Source organism: Sinohyriopsis cumingii, chromosome 4 (assembly GCF_028554795.1).
Source record: "Sinohyriopsis cumingii isolate HCF-2022 chromosome 4, ASM2855479v2, whole genome shotgun sequence".
Taxonomy (NCBI): domain Eukaryota; kingdom Metazoa; phylum Mollusca; class Bivalvia; order Unionida; family Unionidae; genus Sinohyriopsis; species Sinohyriopsis cumingii.
In genome coordinates this window covers 138,876,178-138,900,289 of record NC_142964.1, presented here as the reverse complement: position 1 = coordinate 138,900,289, position 24,112 = coordinate 138,876,178, and the positions used below count along the sequence as shown (strand labels likewise).

Below are 24,112 nucleotides of genomic sequence, written 5' to 3'. Positions count from 1 at the left end.
ACACATTTTACCAAGAATTTTGCTGGTTTAAATTTAAATCAAGACAATATATTAAACTGACCTTAGCAAGCCATAAAAACAAACAAACTAAAAAAAAGACAAAAGAGAAGAAAAAGGTAATATGTTTGGAACTATTTTTGAGGGGTAAAGACGCGGAGGTGTGTGGTGGAATACGTCACGATTCTGTGCGCTTGTGTAGTGGAATACGTCACTGTTCTGTGCGTTCCCTTCCGAGACATTTTTTTGTCCAGTAAAATAGCTCGAGACCCTTAGCAGAGACGCTTGCTATCGTTGATGCAGACTGCTCGAAATGCAGCATATTTGTTGTCGAAATGTAAGTATATATGCATATTGAGTTGCACATGAATATTTTGGTAACCTTATTACGGTCAGAATAAATAGCATCTTTAAATGAATCGTTTCTAATTAAGACGCTGTGGTACATGCAGCTTAAACATACATGGCCTTTTGTATTGTTTGCTAACAAAAACCCCACTTCAAATATGATAAACTGCAGTTTCTACTTTATTTAATAATATGCTATAAATTGCTACGTTCTTATGCAAGCTCTAGACACAAAAATGTAGATATTTGCAACCTTCCCCACTTGCACTATATTCCGGGATCCCGGTTTTTTGTGTTACGAAATAACACTATTTTTGTTCTATGGACTGATTAGGGAAATTCCAGCTTTATTCGGAGTTCTCGGTCTTTGCTTTTCTATTTAACGCGATTGTACTCCGCCCGAGGCGAATCCAATCACATAAAAATTAATGTGTATTCCTACAACTCTTTCGAGGTTATTTCTCGATGTATCGGAAATGACCGAGTTCAGTTGTGATTAATATTAGGCATGATCCATACGATTGACCTCGTGTTGCGTAATCACGTAGATAGTAGTTACTAGATAGTTGATTGAGCGACACGTGGGGATGAACAAAACAAAATGTATTTGTATTGCTGTTTATTGTTGTTTCTTTTCAAAGCAAACTGGGTCCCAGTCGTACATCTTTGTAAAATAAATAAATATGGAGCGTATTTGATATCCTAAAAGATAAAGGCACATGACGCCTAGTGACAAAAGTATCTCTGATTATTCTCATTTCGGACCAAGAATATCAAACTTCTCAGCTAGACCAACAAGATGTTCTCTACCTTTTTTTTTTTTTGACTGCCGCCAGTCAAAATAAAAAAAAAAAAAAGGTGGAGAACATCTTGTTGGTCTAACTACTCAGCCACTAGAAAAATGTAAGATTTTCACACGATGTTTGTTGTTTTGGTGCAACCCACAGAACATAAATATCAAGGTGAAAGTCTTACTTTGTTGGACAAACTCGGCCATAAGTGGACAATTTTCACGTAAATTATAAAATTATCGAAGAGAGGAATAAAGTTTTTTGAAAGATAACAATCAAAATAGATACAAAGCATCCATATAAAACTGCGCATTTTTAAAGAAAGATACATTTGTTTAAAGTTGTTAAATGTTAATAGTATATGTGAATGATTAATGCTAATTATACTGGAATATTTTTAACAAGATCTATTTCAGTAGTTCTTTAAATAGTAATGACTAATTATTTGGAAATAATATAATATATGCTATGGAGAGTTCCAGAATGATTTTTATACAATCTAGAGGCAGGAAAGGAAATAACCAGGTTGTTTGTATGTATAAACATGTATTTATTGTCATTACCTTAGTCATTGGTGATATTTTTTTCATTGTCATTCCTTTATTTAATATTATCAAATATTAATTTGAGATGTATACATTTATCTATGTACCATATTTTTCCATGATAAGCCCATGTTTAAAGATGCACTTTTACCCAAGCTTGTTTTGAAGATTTTTACTGTTTTGCTCCATCCCAAAAATCTTTGTCGAATTATAAGATCATTATATTTACTAAGTAGGGGACATGGTCTTATGATCTGAAAACAAAAATGCTGAAAATTCTGTAAGCAAATTATTTATTTGCCTTCGATTTTGTTTTTCCTTTTATTTCATCAGTGAAAGAGGTGTGAGATTTGGCTTCAATAAACATTATGTACCAGTATAAGAATCAGTGAAAGTGGTGTGATATTTGGCTTCAGTAAACATTATGTACCAGTATAAGAATCAGTAAAAGTGGTGTGAGATTTGGCTTCAGTAAACATTATGTACCAGTATAAGAATCAGTGAAAGAGGTGTGAGATTTGGCTTCAATAAACATTATGTGCCAGTATAAGAATCAGTGAAAGAGGTGTGAGATTTGGCTTCAATAAACATTATGTGCCAGTATAAGAATCAGTGAAAGAGGTGTGAGATTTGGCTTCAATAAACATTATGTGCCAGTATAAGAATCAGTGAAAGAGGTGTGAGATTTGGCTTCAGTAAACAGTATGTACCAGTATAAGATCATCTTGCAGTATCCTTGAGATTGTATGTGGCCAAACTGAGTTTTGGTATAAATACAATGCTTGAGAGCTACACAGCGTACTACAAGCCATATCATAGCTTGTGAAAGGTCATTGTTCCCATTCAGATGGTTAAATCTTGTTTTGATCATTACTGCTTAATTTGTACAAATGATTTGTTCTTAAAGGCCAATAAGGGCATGCTATGATATGGTATCATGATATTAAGTATGATATATTGTGTTGGCATGCACTGTTATGTCACAGTCTGTTAGTGTAAGGTCATTCACAGGTCACCTTTGCTGTACAGATCAAGCACTGAAGCTTGTGCACTCACCATGTTTATATGTATGGAATGATATGGGGTTGAGTGATGGGTGGGTTTAGTCATGTTAAAAATATTAATTTTCTTAGCTGCAAAGATATTTATTTTTCCGAGCAAAGTTGTTTTCCTTTTAAACAAGTACAGATATTCTAGCAATCATTACTTGCTTACATTAGTGCATGACTCATCAGAATTACAGGATTAATAGTCATGGACTCATTACTCATGAAACTCAAGAGTCCCAGTCATAAACTTGGGAGTCCCTTATTGTGGAAAGGAGAGAAAGGAAAATGAAAAATATGTGCTCATTATTTTAATAATATTGGGATTGAATTCTTTGCTATTAATGAACATACTAAATAGAAAACATTTTTTCAGTAAAAAGAATGTTAAGTTTAAGCATTATACATTATTAATTTATAATAAATTTCTTTTTACCCCACAACAATACTAAACAAAATAAGCCTCGGCAATAAAACTTGTCAAGAGTCAGTTTGAATCCCAAGAATGATAACTGGGAAGGTTGTGTAGTTTTCTCTGCAAGTAAAAAGCATATCCATTCCTACTGAAGATACTTACATGAGTAAACACCTGGCATTACACTGTTCTGTATATAAAAATGTGAATTATGATCATGCTTTATTGAAAATGGTTTATCTAAAGTATGTAGAAGGGGCAGTCTTTTTCACCAGATAATTGTGATTATAAGGATTAATTGTTAATTAATCACATGGCCTTCTTGCCTGTTTATTTAAGTCTAGCCTTTAGGTTTTGTGCAGATTGGTCATGCAGACCAGAATATGAAAAGAGGAAGTGCCCCGGGGGAAATTGGGGCATATCATGCAGATACATTACAGAGAGTAACAGCACATACTTTTGAGAATTTCATGTGTATTGATCCAGAAGCTCAGGGTCCCTGTGAGCCCTGTTAGTGGTGATGGAACAACTCTAAGATGTATGTTGTGCATGGAATTTGGTAATACTGCAAATATTTTATGGTTGCAATCAATTTGCCTTGTCCTTTAAAATTAATTTGTCTTTTTCATCACATTAGTGACAAAGAGTTAATTCTTTGGATTCAAACTAATATTTCTGGGAGCTAGTAATGTAGATACATGTATTAGACACCATATTTCATACCACATATTGTAAACTTGTACTGAACATAAGATATGTATATCTAAGATCACACCCTCTCCATTGTTCACTACACACACACACACACACATACATACATACATATATATATATATATATATATATATATATATATATATATATATATATATATACACACACACACTTGTAAAATATACTGTTAGCAGACAACAAGATTTTGGAAGATGCAGATTTTGCCTAGATACTATCTATACCTATGAAAACATTTTAGTTTTAATTCATTTATGGAGATTATTTTTCACTGGGATATAATTTACTAAACAATGCACTTAATCATTGTAATATAAAAAATTGTAATTATGAACCAGATTAATACCTTATATGTGTTGACACCCCACCCCTCATTTCTGATTCTTAGTAGTTTTATTAATTTAATACAGATGAGTTGAATTGTTTATTTGGTGCTTTATGGTACACCAACACACTTGGTTATTTAGTTCCAAGGCAATCAGTAAAATGCCTTGCCCGAGGATGCAGAACAATAGCCGGCCCTGGCAGATCTGTTGTAAGGATACAAATCTGCACTCTTTCGGTCATGTGATCAACATACTAACCATTGAGCCACCATGATTCCAGTAGGGAAGAGATTTGGCTTTAATGAAGCATTGTCAACATTCATATCATTTTGTTTTGGTTTAGAACTGTTCAGGAGGGGATTGCTATCTTGATAGGATGAATTCAGATGAACCATGGTATGACATTATGCTTCCACTATTTAAGGTCTGATATTGAGAATTCTTTTGGCTTTATACATGTTTTTTTAACTTTTTTGGATGTTTGATAGATTTTGTCTATAATATATTCAGATCATTGTTTTTTAACCTTTTTTAGATTGCTTTTTTTAGAATAGTTTAAAAGTTAAGCTGTTTAACTTTTAATTTAGCTTTGTTATTGTTCACAGTATAAAGGTTTTGAACTGGTACTCTTATGACACTGTTTGTATTGTGTAATTGTTTGTATCCTAACATTTTGTCATACCTGATGAGTCAGTAGAATCAAATAAAAGATAATTATTTTAATAAACCTTGCATATGGGTAGCCACAGACTACCTTACAGAGAATTTGAATCTGTCACATATCTAAACCGTCAGTTGAATATATTGATCATTATCAGTTTTTGGCTGTTTTGGGAAGAAAAAAAGAACATAGTACAGGAGGAAGGAAATTTAAATGGATAATAACTGATGTGAGATAGAGAAAATATGGTATACATTTAATACTCGTAGTATTAGTAATAACTCTTTATTTTTGTCACATATTTTAGTCCCTGAAAGATATCAGCCAACACTGAATATAGTCCCACATATCTTGTATTTACCTGGTAGATGCATGATGTTTTACACACTAAAACTTTCAAATGAATCAGAACAATAATGATAAATCAGTTAAATTTTTATATGCTTCCTATCTTTGATGGAATTTCTGTAGGCTGTATACTTCTCTAATTTGTACTGATATTATAGTTCCTTGTTAAATGTTTCCAAGTTTGGTACTTTATTGTGAATGTGTAATTTAAATATGTATTCTTCCTAAGAGTAAAATTCGGTTTACAATTTCGTCAAATCTTTTTTGTTTTTTCCTAATATTGTATTGCAGTGAAGTTAAAATATACCATGTGTATGCATTTATTTTTCATACACCTGAGCAGATTTTTGTATTTTTTAAAAACCATTGTGCAGTCGTAGCAATAAAATGCAAAACTAATTCTTCGATTTCTCTACAATAAGAAAATAAATTCTCTTGTCCAATTCTTTGTTTTGGTGTAAAAGAACATTTATAATGTAAGTACAATTCTATGAAACATGTGCAATTGAAACTACTTAAGAGAGCCTAGTGTGTAAACTTGTTACCAATAAATAATGTAGTTTCCAATCAAGACAATCATGTGAGAGATCATGTATCTATTGTTTTTGTGGCTCTGGTAATAAATAATAAATATTAATTGATAAATACCTTGACAGGCTTTCATTTGTTGAGTGAGTAATTGTAGCAAAAATGACTTAGTTGGTCTGTGTAAGATAATAGATGAAACTTATAAAAGTTATAAGTTAGTATATTTTATGTAGAATTATTTCTACACATGAAAGAAATAATAGATTATACATGAAAAAAGACACGATATACACTTTATTAAATCTTAATCAAGATAGATTTTTCAACTTAGAGGTACCTGCATCATTCAGTTTTTTACATAAATGTACAGTACTCCTTCATTATAAGACTTCAGACAGTGATCATGCACAGCTTTTTACATAAATGTATAAGACTTCAGACATAGTGATCATGCACAGCTTTTTACATTTGTCATTTTCTTGGACACTGCTTCTTTTACAGTCATGAAATTCGATCTGTGCATGCATGCAGAGGAGTACAAACACCACTATACCAAAAGTGGTGATTGAGACCTACTTTGTATGCTCTATTGTTAATGTCCATTTTTTATGTTTATGTTAGGACACTTGTACAGTCATTAAATGGATGTATGAATCCAGAAGAGTGCTAAACCACAATACCAAAAATAGGTTACTAAGAGAAACATTTTATGTACCATTGGTCATGTGCACTTTTCATCTTAGGTGGGTCATCATAGGCATTGGCAAATGTACACCTTGATGTTTAAGTCAGTATTCTCATATACTGTTGCCTTTTCATTCATGGATGTTCATTGTGCTTGTAGCATGAGAAGTGGTACTCCAGTATATTAGAATGATCACCGCCCTACTTTTCATGCTCTACTAATCACATATACTTTTTTTGTTCAGGTCAGTTTCTCAGACACTTGTACAGTCATGATACCTAATAAGATGTGTATGCATTGTGAGGAGTTATTGTGGGGTTTAATACCATTTTTCAGCACACTATAGGCTATGCATGGCGGCCAGTATTAATGGTGGAGGAAGAACCCGGGAAAACCCTGGGAGGAACCACTGATCCATGAGAAGCTACTGGCAAGCTTTCTCACAATACCCACATTGGCTGAATCCTAGACTCGAACCCACACACACAGAGGTGACATCGTGAGGAGTGCTACACCAGAAAAGCTTAGCATCCTAACTCAAAGGAAGTGATGTTTTATGATGGGTAACATGTACAAATATAGAAATAATGATGCAGTGAGCTCAAGGTATGGTCCTCTACCCTGGGTGTTGTGTCGTCCATCAACATTTGCTATTTTCAACTTTTGTAAAACCACTGGAACAGTTTCAGTCAGCGTCCTTGCCGTAATCTGGGTTTATACTAAGAAGTGCATTTTTGTAATTCCTGCTTGTTTCTTCAAAAGTTGAACTGGAAAATCAGCCGAATGTCTAGAAATTGTGCCCAATACATGTATTTGCAAGTCCCCACATTGTTTATTTGATGAATTGTCCCCATTGCTTAGAAAATTGCCCCATTTTCAAATAAAGAGGTGTTTTCACCTGAATTGTCAATTACAGAACAGATAAGCCTTGAAATGGCACCTCAAAAATCTCTCATTTATTAGAGTTTTACTAAAGAAAGTTGATAGCATTCTGACATGAAGTTACTACATTTGATGCTGATCTAACGTTACAAATATAATTTCTCACTGATAAACAGCTTTTTTAAAAAAATAAACCGCAAACTTTTAATACTTGTGACAGAAAGCTTCTTCGATGGAAGGCTTTTGAAAAATGAGGTTGGTGCACCATCTAATAAGCTGCCACTCTTAAAAGGGAGATAATCTTTAAATTACTTTTCTCAGAAGCTGCTTATTTTATATAGAATTTAGCCAAAATGTTCAGAAAGCTTTCAGGTATATGAACTGTGTTTCAAATTATACTAGCCTGTCACCAAGTTTGGATGAAGATACAAAAATAGTAAAACCTTCAAACAACTGTTTTCATATCCAATCAACAGAATTTAAAGAAATGGTGATAGGAAGCACCCTACTTACCCAAGTTTGTTTGGCCAACAGCTTCTGCATTCTTGTTGTAGATAGCTATTAGTTAGATGTGTGATCTCAGGCCCACTTGGGCTACTGGTTCACAAACAGACCATCTTGAGTGTGGTCAGCAATTCATCATTGGAATTTCAAATAAACGACAATTGATTGACATTTGTAAGTTACTTGAGGGAACTTCGTCATTAATCAAATGATGTTTCTAGTTTTGTTTATATGTAAATGTGATCTTCAGAATTTTTATATCACTTTTACCCTATTATACACTGTGGACTGCATTTTATCACCCTATTATACACTGTGGACTGCATGTTATCTCACCCTATTATACACTGTGGACTGCATTTTATCTCACCCTATTATACACTGTGGACTGCATGTTATCTCACCCTATTATTCACTGGACTGCATTTTTATCTCAATCACCGTATTATACACTGTAGACTGCATTTTTATCTCAGATTTTGCATTAAATATTAGCATGTTTATGTACTCAAGTTAATTCTTTTGAAAATCAGACACCTACATGTACATGTAATTCACTAACTTTGAGGATAATGTTTATCACCAATATAAATATATATATATATATATATATATATATATATATATATATATATATATATATATATATATATATATATATATATATACACACATATATATATATACACACACATATATATATATATATATATATATATATATATATATATATATATATATATATATATATGTGTGTGTGTGTGTGTATATATATATATTCATATGTTCATTCTCTTATTGCATGTAACTAACTATATACAGAATCTCCCAGGGCTTTATTTATTTACTTATTTGCATTAATATTTATGTCAAGATGCTTTTCATCACATAATTAAAAGGATTGTCCTGACCAACTTTTTGTGACATTGTCTTGTTCCTTTACATTTGTTAAATAATAAAATTTATATAGCATCTTTGATATTATGTGTAGACATCTATATTATTATGTGTAGACGTGTATATATCTGTAGTATTATGTGTAAACAACTGTATACATCTGTAGTATTATGTGTAGACATCTATAGTATTATGTGTAGACATGTGTATACATCTGTAGTATTATGTGTAGACAGTTGTATACATCTCTAGTATTATGTGTAGACATCTATAGTATTAGGTGTGGACAATTGTATACATCTGTAGTATTTTGTGTAGACAGTTGTTTACATCTGTAGTATTAGGTGTAGACAACTATAGTATTATGTGTAGACAATTGTATGCATCTATGATATGTGTAGACATGTGTATACATCTGTAGTATTATGTGTAGACAATTGTATACATCTGTAGTATTATGTGTAGACAATTGTATACATCTGTAGTATTATGTGTAGACATGTGTATACATCTGTAGTGTTATGTGTAGACAATTGTATACATCTGTAGTAGTATGTGTAGACAATTGTATACATCTGTAGTATTATGTGTAGACAATTGTATACATTTGTAGTATTATGTGTAGACATGTGTATACATCTGTAGTGTTATGTGTAGACAATTGTATACATCTGTAGTAGTATGTGTAGACATCTATAGTATTATGTGTAGACATGTGTATACATCTGTAGTGTTATGTGTAGACAATTGTATACACTTGTTGTTGTTGTTATAGGGTTTAATGCCATTTTTCAGCACAAGATAGGCTATGCATGGCGGCCAGTATTAATGGTGGAGTTTTAAACCCTGGAAACAACCACCGACCCACGAGAAGCTACCAGCAAGCTTTCTCACATATCCACATTGGCCGAGCCCGAGACTCGAACCCACGCAGACAGAGGTGAGATGGCAGTGATCCATGATGGGGAGCGCTTTAGACCACTCGGCCACTCGGGGCCCCATATACATTTGTAGTATTATCTGTAGACAATTTTATACATCTGTAGTGTTATGTGTAAACTTTTGTATATGTTGTATTGTGTGTATAGAGTTATAGTTCTGTATGTATGCATCTGTAGTTTTACATGTATACATCATGGTATTATGTGCATAATCTGTAGTATTATGTGTTGTCATCTGGCATTATGAGTGTAAATCTGTAGTATTATGAGTGTAAATCTGTAGTATTATGTATTTATATCAGTAGTATTATGTGTTGACATCTGTGGCATTATGTGTATACATCTGTAGCATTTTGTGTATACAAGGTTGTATTGTGTATAGACGTCTGTATTTGTAGTATTGTGTACATACATATGTCCATTGCACAATCTTTCATCACCAACCACCTGCAGGATGGAACAAATTTGTCAGTCTAAAGAAGTTTGAGAAAGTTCAGAATATTAAGGGCTAAATAAGGGCTGAGAAAAGTTCGGCACAGATAAGATGTGAGAGATGATAGTTGAATGGATGGTCTCTGTGAAAGGTTGTATGTAATGTATTTTTAGTAATTACAGAAATAAGTACAAATTAGCAATAAATAAATTTAATCTTAGTTACCTATTTGAATTATGCAAATTTGACAGTGCTGTGCTGTGATATTAGGTAATATAAAATATATTTGCTTTTTTTTCTGAACAACAAAATTCCATTTGTTATTATAGGTAAAGCAGGCTGCTAAGCCATGTCAGCAGCAGGTATGTAAATTGTTTGGCATTCATATTTATGGGTATTATAATGTTAAGATATATCATTCTCACAATTTAACAACATAAATGTTGCATCAGTCTCTGTCAAAGATCTGTCCATTTGTCTGTCAGTCTGTACCGCTGTCCCTTCCTAACCAGCTGTGTAGAAATTCACTAAACTAACATCTAGTAACCATTCTTACAGAGGTATAATTTTTTATGCTCACATGCCTGTGGTTTCTTTGAAGGGTAAGAGGTGGGCTACAGTGATATGTTAGAGTATTTTTGATGAAACATTATACATTATATCATAGTTGGAACAAATACACACACACACAGGACCACTAGCTGGCCTGGCAACTAGGACACGGCAAGGTTTTGCACTACCATTTTATAAATAATATTTTATGCACACAGTTGTGTTTCAGTTTACAAAGTTTTCATCCTTGAAGTAATTTACTCCATTGTCCCGGAGAAAAAGCTTTCAGTTGGACAGATTTCCTTAATGTGTTTGTGACATAGGTGAAAACATTATTTAATTACATCTTTACCACAAGTGTAACAAAGGTTTGACAAGCATGAGTGGGTCATGGGTATAATTTACTTCTTAATTCTGCATTTTCTAACTGTAATTAATTCCAAATATCTTATCCAGTTTTTTGTAGATATTTAATCTTTGATACAAATTCCCAGTGTAATTCAAACATTCTTTACCAGATTCCATGCAGGTCTCAGCAATTAAGGCTTCAAGTTATTCCCGTCTAGCTTAGAAATCAGTTTTTTAGAAAGGGATGAGACAAAAGAAAAGCACATTGCCTTTACGTCTGCTGTCAGATTCATACCAGGGTGCCTGTACCCTCAATACCATATGCACTCACAGTGTAGAAATTGTGTAATGTTAACATGGCTAGGTGTTGCATATATGGTATGTTGTGCAATTATTTTCATAAAGAAAAACCCTGATTTTACACAATTTTAGCAAATTTGGATGGATATAGTTGGGCATTCTCCTTTATGAAAGTCATGTTTTATGTTTTGATTGTAAAGTTGAGATTACCGACTATTGCTGCAAGTAAGTTTGGTAATTTTAAAGCAAGGTGAGCATGTGTAAAACTATGTAATACTTCTCTGATTACCACAATTCTTTCATGACAAACCCATGCTTGAGGAATAGCTCATCCTCCATTAGGACAAGTTATAAGTTGAAGTTTCCACCAAGAAAGTTCTTCTAGACAATAACTTTCACATATCTGGAATTATTAAAGTACTTTACATTAATTTGGTTCACTTTTTGCCTTTGTAGAATGGCCTTCCGGGATCAGCAACTCTCCAAATGTAAACTTTAAGACAGGCACGCTACAGCAATCAGAGTCATTCATTTGGAACACTGCTGATATCCTCGGTAAAGGAGCAACTGCATTAGTGTATTATGGAAGGCACAAGGCAAGTGGTTGCAGTTAAAATGTTAATAAGTGATTGTTTTATGTGGCATTGTTCTGTGTGTGCAGTAACATGCATAATGCAGAATAGGTTTTAGATATAAAAATGACTCTTTTCAGTTAAAAATACACATGTTAAAAAGTTTGTAGAGGTGGTTGAAATTTTGTTTTCATACATTAGCTGGTTTACCCAGTTTATTACCTTAAAATCTAGCAACTGGCTATGGAATCGGTTAATAGCATTTATCATGAAAATCTTATAAGTACCTAGCAATATAGCATGAAAATGGAAATCATTTGCTAAAATAAGCGAGTTCAACTTTTCTTGAATATCTCTATGGTGTCGGCAAATATGTTTTTGTTCATTAATCGATTATGAACCAAATCTGTTAATCTGAGTATCACTTAATCTTTTATTTAATAGATCTCTGGTGATATAGTGGCTGTAAAAGTGTTTCATGATTCGGCATCAAGACATTTAGATGTTGCCAGGAAGCGAGAAGTGGAATCTTTATCTTTACTGAGTCACAAAAATATTGTAAAATTTCTAGGATTGGAAAGAGAGGTAAAATATAGATTCTTATACCTACCAGTATGTACTTTTATTACTGTGTTGAATAGAAGCATCAGACTTAAAATAGAAGATAATTACTTGTAGATGGCTGATTGGTGTAAGAAGTAGAGTGAATAGTTTTGGATGTGGGTTTGGGGAAGGGACAGGTCTCAAAGATACTGGTATACCTCTTTTAGAGGATTAAAGTGTATTCTGTATGCAAAAAAATGACAACCAACATATACTAATGCAGCACATAACATATTCTGTCTATATAAGTAATTATTAAAATAACAGTTGCAAGTAAACGTTGCAGTTACCACTGTAAGGGCATCAGGGCACTTGTCAAAATAGGCATTGTGTAGCACTCTGTTCTTGCTATCCAGGGTAAACACTAGTGCACAAGATAATGACTGGATTTCCACCCTGCATTTCCATTCCTTCCTTAGATTTTGTGCCTGTTACTAAGTACATTGCAGTGTACATAATTGTCTTGAAGGGTCTATTGATATATGGTTGCATGGATAGTATTAACCTGGATAGTAAGAATGTGTAAAACAAGTTAATTTCATAACTTGCATGCATTTAGAAGAAATGATGGGATTATGATATTGTGCTTGTCAGCAATATGTACATTTGTGAGAAGTGTCGTCCAGTTTCTCATACACTAAGATATAGACTTCAGACTATGGGATATTACTGATGGTGGTATGCAGATACTCATAGCAGTTTTAGAAGTTAAATCCATCACATTAGGGAAAGGCTAGTGGGTGGGGTGGTTTTTTATATCTGTTTTAAATAACTCGAAGAGTCGACAAATTATGTGATTCTTTACTAGTAAAGTCAAACATGACCAACTTGCAGAATAAGTCATGTTACCAAGAAATTCCTTTTATTTTCTTCAGTTTGTTACTGGTCAAGAGGTTCTTGTCACAGAATTCTGCTCAGGAGGAAGTCTCTATACATGTTTAGAACAGCCACAAAATCTCTATGGCTTCACAGAATCAGAGTTCCTCATTTTTCTCAAAGACATTGGTATGTACTTTATCACAGATAGCATTATGGCCTGATTTGTGTTGCCAAGGTAATTTTCACAGCTACAGTAGGTATGAGTGGGCTATATATTTAATTTAGTACAGGCAAATTATTATTATATCATCTTAAAATTTATATTTAATTTATTATTCATTGAAAGGCAGGTGTTAAGGCTGCTTGATTTTTTTGAGAGGTGTATTTTTTTTTTGTTTTAGATATCCATATTAATAATAGTTAATTCTGTAATATAAAATAGTAATAATAATTAATTCTGTAATATAAAATAGTAATAATAATTAATTTTGTAATATAAAATAGTAATAATAAGTAATTCTGTAATATAAAATAGTAATATTAATTAATTCTGTAATATAAAATGGTAATATAGGGGAAGTTTCAGGATATTATTTACAAATTATCTGCATTAAAGGAGCTTTGTGCAACAGAAATAAGATTGTCAACAATCATGCAGCTGTACTTGTACTTCATCAGTAAGTCCAACTACAGTGTTGAAGTATACATGACTTTAAAAAATCCCAAACATCAAACCAGTTGATTTGATCATGTATACATAAATACTACAGTGGTTTCTTACCATATACAAATTATTATAATATCTGCAAAAGATGAATATCCATTTAAAATTTTAAAATATTTGTGCTTCTATATGGAACTTGTTGTCAAATTGTTTGATATGCCCTGATAAGCAGTTGAAAATTGGGACTACTGTATTTGCATATAATATGCACAGACACCATATAATTGCATAATCCATTAAATGTAAACCATTTTTGTCACATCAGAATTATTCTTCTTTATCTGAGTATTTAAGAACTTAATACTTTCTCAGTTGAGATGGTAGAGTTATTTCACAGATTCAGTGCATCCATTATGCCTTGAGAAACCAAAATAAATTGCAATGGAAAGCCTAAATGTAGAGAGTGATTGGCAGGTAGAATATGCATAAAGTTTGCAAATAATTATTTATAAATAGATTTGAACCAATTTCTGTTCATTATTGTGCCTCCACCATGATATCAGGTGGCATATTGCTTTGCTTTTGTCCATACATATGTCCTCCCTAAAAATATTTTGGTAAGAATGAACTCAGAGTCATGAAATTTTGCATGGTATATCATGGTCATGGTAGAAGACCGGATTACATTTTCAGACTATTACAACAGTTGTCCAGATTTTCACACCTTTTGAAACTTTGACTTTTTGGACAAAGCCTTGTATGCACAATTAAGCAAAAACTACTTGAGATAGACAAATGAAATTTAACAGGTGTATTTGTATTAATATGCTGATGATCTGATGACATCATTTGATTTTTATTTCTATATTGTTTGAAGCTTTTGGAGCTATTTAGTTAAACAACAAATTCATTAGCACAATTTTTTTAAAAATCACATCAGATAGACAAGTAAAATTTGATCTGCATGTTTGTATGCTAAAATCGATCACCTAATTAGATTTTCATGCATTTATAGCAGTTTTCAAGTTTTGGTTGTGCAGCTTTTGAATCTAGCAACATATTCAAAATTTGCCACATAATGAGTATGAAGAGACATTTACCTAACTGAATTCCCCTTAAATATTTTGAAATGACCATTCTTTTTCCAGCTGAAGGTATGTTCTATATTAGACAGAAAGGTTTCATACACCGGGACATTAAACCAGGAAATATTATGAGATTCATAGGAGAAGATGGAAGGTTAGTGCAAATGTACTTAATCTGAGTAATGTGAGAAGAGCTTAAACATATGAAAGACTCATTTTAGAAAAAAACCAGAATATTCATTGATGTGCTTTTGTGTAGTTATGTAATGGAGAAGTAGGGACAGACAAACAGGTAAAATGGTTGATGGAGATGTCTTTTTATGGAGAAGTTATGAGGGATGCATCTTAGATCAGAATTGTGTTTAAGTTATTGGAAAGTGGCAAATAGATATGAGGTGAACTAAGTGTAAGCCTTTTGGAATCTTATAGCATGGGTTTTGGCAAAGTCAGATTTAGTGTTCTATCCAATTAAGATAGAGCAAAGTTATATAAATATTAATACATATATAGAAGAATCTCCAAAAGTTTGAAATAAACCAGTTTTAATAATTCAAAGAAAATATGGTGGAATTTGTTGCCTCTGTGCAAACATTTGGGCGCACTTTGCAAAAATGACTTTATATATTGAACCATATTAATTTATACTACCAATTTTTCATACTTATTCAGTCAGACCAAAATGTGTCAGAGTTCTAATGGCATCTTAACAATTTTAATCAATAATAAAAACTAAATTTCAATTTTTAACATTATTTGTCAGTATATTTTATATATGTCAGCATTAAAGTTAGTTTATTTATATCTCAAAAAGAATTTTCTCTCTAAATTATTTTATTGTATATAACTTCGAAATATTGGTCTGAATGGAGCATAGGTTCTTGCCCTGCTGAACCAGTTTTTGTCATCCACGTTTGTGGGGCTGTAACATATTTGTGAGCTTTGTTTTATTTTAGTAATTGCATTTCCATGTACATTAATATATTGATAATGAGAATCATTTCAAGATGTACAGTTGCTGTAGAAATTACATTGCAGCTTTCATTAATGTCTGTCCAGATTTTCCCAAACAGATGGAACAGAGACAAAAATGTTAAGTTGACTTTATCCATAGCATAAATGCAGTACCTAAACATTATTTAATTCATTAGATGCAATTATTTGTTTAGCCATACATAATATACACAAATATTAAAATAATGGTTAATGATTATTTCCCCTTATTGGCATTCTGTTGTGCATACATGAGTTCAGTACATGCTACACTTTGTGGAGTAACGTCAACAAGAATTTATTGTAATTCATGCTTACTTTTTTAAATAAACATGTTTGAGTACATGTCAATTGTTGTTCTTGAAACTTACTTTGAAAGCACCCAGTAATTAATACACATAGTACAGATTTTAGATTGCATGTCTGATGAGAAACGGTTATTGATGAAAACTGGTAGGATGCCAGTACTGTACATAAAATAAAAGATACGAGAGGGTTGTTCATAAACTGTTGCTACATCAAAACAAATTTTTATTGATGTTTTACCTTCTACAGGCCAAATTTCAAGCTAACAGATTTTGGTGCAGCTAGAGAACTACACGATGATGAGACTTACATGTCAATCTATGGCACTGAAGAGTATTTAGTAAGTTGACATTTTATTTTCATTGTGCTGTATCCCACTTTTAAAATTGCCTTACTAAATCTTTAAAAAATTCTGTTATGGTTTTCAGCTTCTGTTTGTTAATTTTATAAATTTTGTGTAATTCAGCAATGTATTTGAAAAATCTACAAAATTTCTGGGTTTTACAAATTTTTGTAGGTCTTATTTTGAAATATTTGTGCACTATTTTGTTTGATCAGCATAGGTTTAGAAGAAATTATTTCAATAAAATTATGTTTCTGATCTCTACATCTCTTTCCTGTAGAGTATAGGTAAAACATGGGTTTATCACTTAATGGAGGTCCATCAGCAGCAGCCTTGTTGAGAATTTGTGCTTGGGGTTGTTTTCTCCACAAATATTGTTTGCTATTATTTTGTTTTTACAGCATCCAGGGATGTTTGAGAGGGCCGTCTTAAGAGGAGGGGCAGTTCAGAGTTTCGATGCCACTGTGGATTTGTGGAGCCTTGGAGTTACAATATACCATGTTGCCTCAGGACAGCTTCCTTTTCAACCATATGGAGGACGGCAAGATCCAGTAACAATGTATCAGTTATTTTTTTTACAATTCCTGCCTTTGCAAAAAGCAGGGGGATATTCTCTGTGTTCTGCCTGTCTGTCAATTTGTCAATTTAGGGAAGCTGCAGTAGCTTAGTTGGTAGAGCAGCAGACTTGTAATCCAGGGATCACAGGTTAGTTACCTGCCTCAGCCAGTCTAATTAAGCTGCTTTTTCATTATCTTTGGGAAAGTCATTGAACCCCCATATAGCCAATAATATAATAAAAGTGCCACAAAAATAGCAACCAACATCATTTGTTAGCATTAGATTTTTTCAAGGCATTTAAGCGTACATAACTGGACATACGCATTGAAATTTTGTATGTATGGTACAGTATATTTTCTATGAAATGCTCATGATGCAAGCATGATAATTTTTTCACTTTGTTTAGAATGGCCTTGTTTTCAGACAAAGATACATATATCTGTTGTAAAGAGTTGCCAAAATTCTGTACAATTAAATAGTATACAGTGGGCTTATCATGAATCGTTGGTTGACTCAGAATATGATGCAAACTGTTAGATTGGGCTCTTCATGGAATCTATTATTATAGAAAGCAAAAAGCAGTTTGCTTAGTCAAAACTTATTTCAAAGAAGAAACATTTAACTTGTTTGTATTCATTTCTACATCAAATACATTACTTGACTATATTATGATTACTCTTAGTTTCCTTGAATCCAGCCCTCTCTGAAAGACAAATTTGTCTTTCTGTATGTATATCACGTAGATAAAGGGAAGGAACTCTTATGGGTTAACTCTCTTGTTCCTGCTAGGTGGCCAGCAGTATCCCAGACGTAACCAGTTTACACTTTTGCCTACATGTATCATTTGTAAAGAGTTGACAGAATTGTGTAAAATTAGACAGTAGACAGTGGGCTTATCATTGGCTGAATAAAGTCTGCCAAGATGACATAAATAAACATACTTTTCCTGCCTCAAAGTATAATGCAAACTGTTAGATTGGGTTCTTCATGCAGTCTGTAATAGAGATGTCAAAATTGTAGAAAAAGTCAACCGGGTACCTGATGATTCTCAAATTATATTAAATGTGAACCTGAACTGCTTTGTTGTAAGTTCATACATGCCATCCGCACCCCTCGAGAGGTATAAGTGTAATTATTACAAATGTGAGTGGCAAAAAGTGCAATCTGAGCATAAAAGAGTGATTTATATATAACAAGCCATAATTACAGAAAACCATATGTGAAATGTACATTTTTAAAAATTTATTTCTGCTACTTGCCTGAATCTGCAGTTAGTTAAGATTCTTGTCACAAATCAGCTAAATCCATGTGGATTAGTACGAGAATACAGACAAAACAAAATGAAGAAATAATTTATGCACAACATTCACTTTGATTAGGCTAGATCACATGTTTAGCTTTCACTCAAGGTCCACAAATTTTCAATGCTGTATTACATCACTGTAGAATTCCTCTTTCAGAATTTGTAAGGCGCTATTGATTTGTCCTTTTCCTGATGCAACATTTTCTTCAGTTTAACAAAATCCCTCTTCTCTAACATTTTTCAGTCATATAACATCCATGAGTCACATCAGTTAAGTCCTTTTCACTTGATGATATTTGGTGCCATGTTTTTTCAAGATAGACTGGTCCGCTACATGAATGTGTATAAAGCTATAATTAATCTATGACACCTGGTTTCAAAATTAAAGAAACCCATCAGTTTACTTCAAAACATGTCATGTACGGTTGCTATAAATAGAAAAGAAGGAAACTGTTCAAGTGCATAGCCATATGGTTGCACACGTCAATATAAAGATCAGTGGATAGAGGGCTATGAGGGATCAATGTCACATGACACGAGTCTCGAACAGTACTCATTATTTTGTGTCTAGCTTGCTCCTGATATTCCCAGATATATTCTTTGATCTGACCTTGGAAACGTTTTTAACATGAACAGGTATCCTATAGCTAATTTTCTTACCAGGATAATAATGAATGGGCAGACACCCGAGTAAACGGGTACCCATTGACACCTTTAGTTTGTAATTATGGAAAGCATAAAGCAGTTTTCTAATTCAAAACTTGTTTCAGAGAAGAACATTTGACTTGTTTGTATTAATTTCTATATCAAATACATTACCTGACTACATTAATATTATATTAGGATTACTCTTTGCTTCTTTGGATACAGCCCTCTCAGATAGACAGTAAATTTTTTTTCTATATCATGTAGATAAAAAGAAGGAACTCGGGTTTAGCTCTCTTGTTCCTTCTGGGTGGTCAGTGGTATCCCAGATGTAACCAGTTTAAACTTTTGCCTCTAGCTGTGACTAGTGCCTCCAGGAATCCATTAAACTTGTACTTAATTTTGACAATCCATCATTTATTTTCATTGGTATAGTAAGTAAAAATGTTGTATATTGTGCATACATTATTGCAATATTCACAGCGAATTATTTTTTTTATTTATTTCTGCAATTTCTACCAGTTACTGTCCAGGTGACATCGATTGTTAACATGCAGTTTTTCACTGAAGTAATTGATTTGCAATGTTACATTAGATTTATATTACACTTCTTAGGTTGTCTCGGTAATGCAAGTTCACCAGTTTGAGTAATTTGTATATTTGCTGTATGTATTTGTTTGTTTTTCCTTCTCTCTGTTTGATTACAGAAATGAATCAATTGCAAGAAATCTTGATACTTTAAAGTCATGGAGACAACCATGAGATGTACCTGGCCTGAACAAAGTAATTTCTTCACACACATGTAGCATGTGTACATTGTGGAGAAATGTCTGGTCCAGCATTTTGAAAAGGAAATCAAAGAACTGCAAACAAAAAGAGCATCCAAATATGAAATTCTTAATATTCATCCAACTTTAGAATCTTTAATCAGCTTTATGGGGTATATGGAGATGCTGTTCTTAAAACCCAAGAAGATACCTTAAACAGCGCTAGCAGTGACTATGACTTAGGAAACGATTGATAATAAGCAGTTTGAATAAGTATTAGAATTGCAAATTATGTACTTTTTACAACAAGCTGTTATGTCAAGAATGTGAGGAAGTGAGTTGGATGCAAACATTGTTAGGCAGCCCACTGCGTACAAGTCCCTATCCCCACCCATGCGACGATTTGGAAATGTTAAAGATGACCATGCAGAATTACTTTCAACTTTGTAGGCCTGACTGGTCCATGAGTAAGATATTATTTTCTGCACACTGTCCTGGCTGCTAACTGCCCAGTCTAGCCATTTGGATAATCAATTTACAGTTTTGGCAGTCATGAATCTGTTCTCTTGGACTGGCAAGTTGGCTGGCAGGCCAACATGTCTGTCAACAGTCCCTGCCATTCAGCCCAGGAGACCGCTTGGCTGTACAGACAACCAGCTGGACTGACCAGTTTTTGGATACATGGTAAATTGGAATCACATTCAGTGCCATAGAACCTGGCTGAACAGACATGCCAGACCAGCATTCCACAGCAGCACCGTATTTTCCATGCTGGACTTGATTTGACTACCACTAATAGCCATGTCCCTGGATACCGAGCATACAGAAGGGTGGACAATGCGGATGACACAGATACGCCTGAACATTCTGATCCAACCATAGAAAGAACAATATTTAGTTTTAAGGCGGCGATCAGAGAAATATTTAGGATCTTGTGTCTGTCAGAATGCCCTGGATTCAGTGGACTTAGTGATGACAATCATCCATCATTTTGAATCTTGCCACATATGTCAAAGATTGCAGAAATTACCTGGCATCCTTTGCATAAAATTTGCAATCTCAGTAACTTGAAAGCCTTCTTTTCGATAAAAAAGATATTACTGCATTCAGTATATCTTCTTTACACTCTTAAGAGGTGGATAGGCAAGTGTTTGGCACCAAGTCAAAGTTGGTCAAGAACATAGTTTTGACTTCTTTCTGACTCAACCTGGCATATCTGGAGGTAGTTCATGTAGACAAACAGGTTGGAATCCATCATGCCTGTGTTTTGGTAGGGTATATCACAAAAGTGGTCAGTGGGGCTGCTTACCACACCAAGGAGAACATCCTAATGGCCTCTTAAAACCTGGACTTGATTAGAAAAGATTCACTCCAGTGGTCTTCTCTGAATCCACATCATGTGGCAATCCTGCTATCCCTCCTTTTTGGTTTTCGGATTCAATTTGGAGGACAAATTGAGGAGGTCACAAAGCAGATGGCACATCAGCTGACAGTGCAAGCCCCAATCTCTGTACAACCCTAAGTTTTGTAATGCAGTCCTGTGTCCAGACACCTCTCCCTCTGTAACTCACAAACCCTCTTATAATGCGGGGTTAATGCATTGGTGTTCTTGGGATTGATAACTGATCGAGCAGCATGAACTATGGTGTTGGAATGTTGCTTAGGACTTGACACTGGTGGTTCTGCAACATACCCAGATTGTGTCATACATGTCATGAAATGCTATTTGAAGCTTTGGCAGATGTACTCTTTAAGGTACCATTGAATTGTGGCATTGGGTTTGGCAAACAGCTGCTCAGCTTATTTAATGTTTGCTTCACTCACTAGTTATAATGATTCTTTCTGGCTTGACTTCTTCTTTGTATTCATAGTGTAGTTTTCTCCAGCTGTGCCATCAACAGGAAGCTAAACTTCTGGCTGTCAGGTTCACTGGGCTCCCTGCCAACAAGTCCTGTGCACTAAGTGCCATGACATTAAAAAATGTTAAAACATTTGCTGTGAGGCTGTGCTTTTTTGGTGTGTGCATGGTAGTCTTTCACAATTGTGTCATCTCTGCCTTGCCAATCTACAAAGGCTGGCCTTGCTGACAGCTTAGCTTAACACTTAGGAGCTGGAACTGTACCTGAAAACATGAACTGACCATTCAGCTGGAGGCCCAGCATTGCATCTGGGAGCCTGATCTGGCCATTTGGGTGGAACCTGAGGCTCCACCCTGTGCTTTGGAGCCAGAACTTGTGGGGCTGGCTGATGGACACTACCCACCAGTAGTGGATCTAGCACATGATCGTATTCACATTGGGTTATCTGTCCTCATCAGAACAGTTTCTTCAAATGAGTGATAGTAGACATAATCTTGAGCTTATATAAAGTATTAAATGTAGTATTCACACTTTCTTTCAAGTAGAATTTTTATATATGCAGTCCATTTTTGTTAGTCACTCACATATCACTTTATTAAAATGTGTCTTTGCTCTTTTCACTCGTCTGTTCATTTCTTTTGCTACATGATTACCATAATTACCAGTACAAAATTCACACATATTCTATAGATCTGTCCATTTTCCAGTACCAGACTTCCAACATGGGTAGACTCTAAACTGCACTATGTGCACACCACAATACTCACCAACACAGCTTTTCTTACACACCTCATTACTTCCCAGTTTAAGGCAGATGCTCTTGTTTTTGCCACTTAATACCATCAAGCTGTATACTCATTAGACAATATTTATTTAAATAATTTAGTTCAGAGCTGAACTTGCAAGGGCAATGGTTGACTGGGCAGATTGCAGTAGGGATCGGTCCATAGGGTGCTGGCTGGTGCAATCCAACACTTTAAAGGCTTCCTAATGTTGGGAATGGAAGTGCAGTAGCTTTGTTCAAACCTGTGGCATGCAAAATTTCTGCTCAAAAGAGCCTTGCTTGGTATTAAACTAAATGGCCAACTGAAACTGGCAAGAAAATGAGTAATTTCAGCAGAAAACATTTCATTGAAGCAGGATGGGAATGGCAGCACAAACTCTGCCCAGGGCATGAACTTGTCAATTTTGCTGGATTCACCAGGGAAACTTTTGATTGCAAGGCAATAACCAGGTTAGGCATCCCACCAGGATCTACTGTGCACATGTATAAACACATTGTCATCACTTGTACTAAATCAACGTTACAAGTTAGTTCTTTCATTTGAAAAATCATTAGATTCCTGCAAGATGACTCGGGTCAATGTTAGCTGCTCAAGCATTTCCTCTTCCAGTTACCTAATCTCCTCATGTGTAATTTGATCAGGTGATGTATTTGATAGAGAAAATAATGTTTTAGTAAATTATATTTCTCTGAAAATACTTACCCAGTCACTTTAATTAAAAATCCCTCCCAATCTTCCCTGCAAAATAAACATCTGTCAGACTATTTACATCTGGGAAAATGGTTTCTGCCTAGGGGGAACAAGGGGACTTATCCTGTATATATATATGTGTGTGTATCATAAGACATTTTTCAATTATTAGTGAAGGCTTGATTTTGTAGGTAGTAGAGAGTAATCCTATATTAATATGATTGGGTAAGTATTTTTGAAGAAACATAAGAAATTTACATTTATTTGATTCAGAATGCAAATGTTAAATGCAGAGATGAAAGTATTTTGTAGCCTTTTTGTTTACTTCGATAAATTCCCCTTTAATTATAAAATTTTCCTTGTCTTTTTGCCTTATGGAATGGTTTCTCATCTGTTGTCCATACCTGGAGGATTGCCATGAAACTTTACACACATTCATCCCATGGTTAGTTGATCCTAATTGAACATGGGTCCAATCGGACTTCCAGTATGGCCACCATTACAAACATGTTAAAAATCATGTTATCATTACTCCTTCAGAATGGAAAGTTATATTGATATGTGGTTTCCACCAGAAGACTTCTAAAGATGACTAGTTGGTCCTTAATGAAAAGTGGTGCCAATTTAATGTCCAGTGTGACTGTTACAGTGGCCATCTTGAAAATCTTATCAATACTTCTCCTTATTGCATGGTCATATCAACAAAAGGGTTTTCACTAAAACACTTCTTTTGGTGTCAAGTTGGGGCAAAATGAAGATGGTACCAATCTGATGTCCATTATGGCCATCACAGCAGCTGTATGAAAAATCTTATTACTGCTACTTCCCCTGGATGGCTAGTGGA

The 24,112-nt window shown here is 34.0% G+C and overlaps 1 protein-coding gene across 1 annotated transcript in view; it reads left to right on the top strand.

Annotated features, from left to right (window-relative positions):
* The first annotated feature begins 229 nt into the window (after positions 1–229).
* Positions 230–24,112, top strand: part of LOC149802178 (serine/threonine-protein kinase TBK1-like) — a 97,368-nt gene continuing 73,485 nt past the window's right edge. The window contains exons 1-8 of the mRNA XM_089956594.1: positions 230–334; positions 10,409–10,441; positions 11,736–11,875; positions 12,296–12,436; positions 13,330–13,459; positions 15,086–15,176; positions 16,568–16,658; positions 17,063–17,220. Of these exons, the coding sequence (XP_089812720.1) occupies positions 10,429–10,441; positions 11,736–11,875; positions 12,296–12,436; positions 13,330–13,459; positions 15,086–15,176; positions 16,568–16,658; positions 17,063–17,220 (764 nt within the window). The 5' untranslated portion in view covers positions 230–334; positions 10,409–10,428. The remainder of the gene's footprint in view (positions 335–10,408; positions 10,442–11,735; positions 11,876–12,295; positions 12,437–13,329; positions 13,460–15,085; positions 15,177–16,567; positions 16,659–17,062; positions 17,221–24,112) is intronic.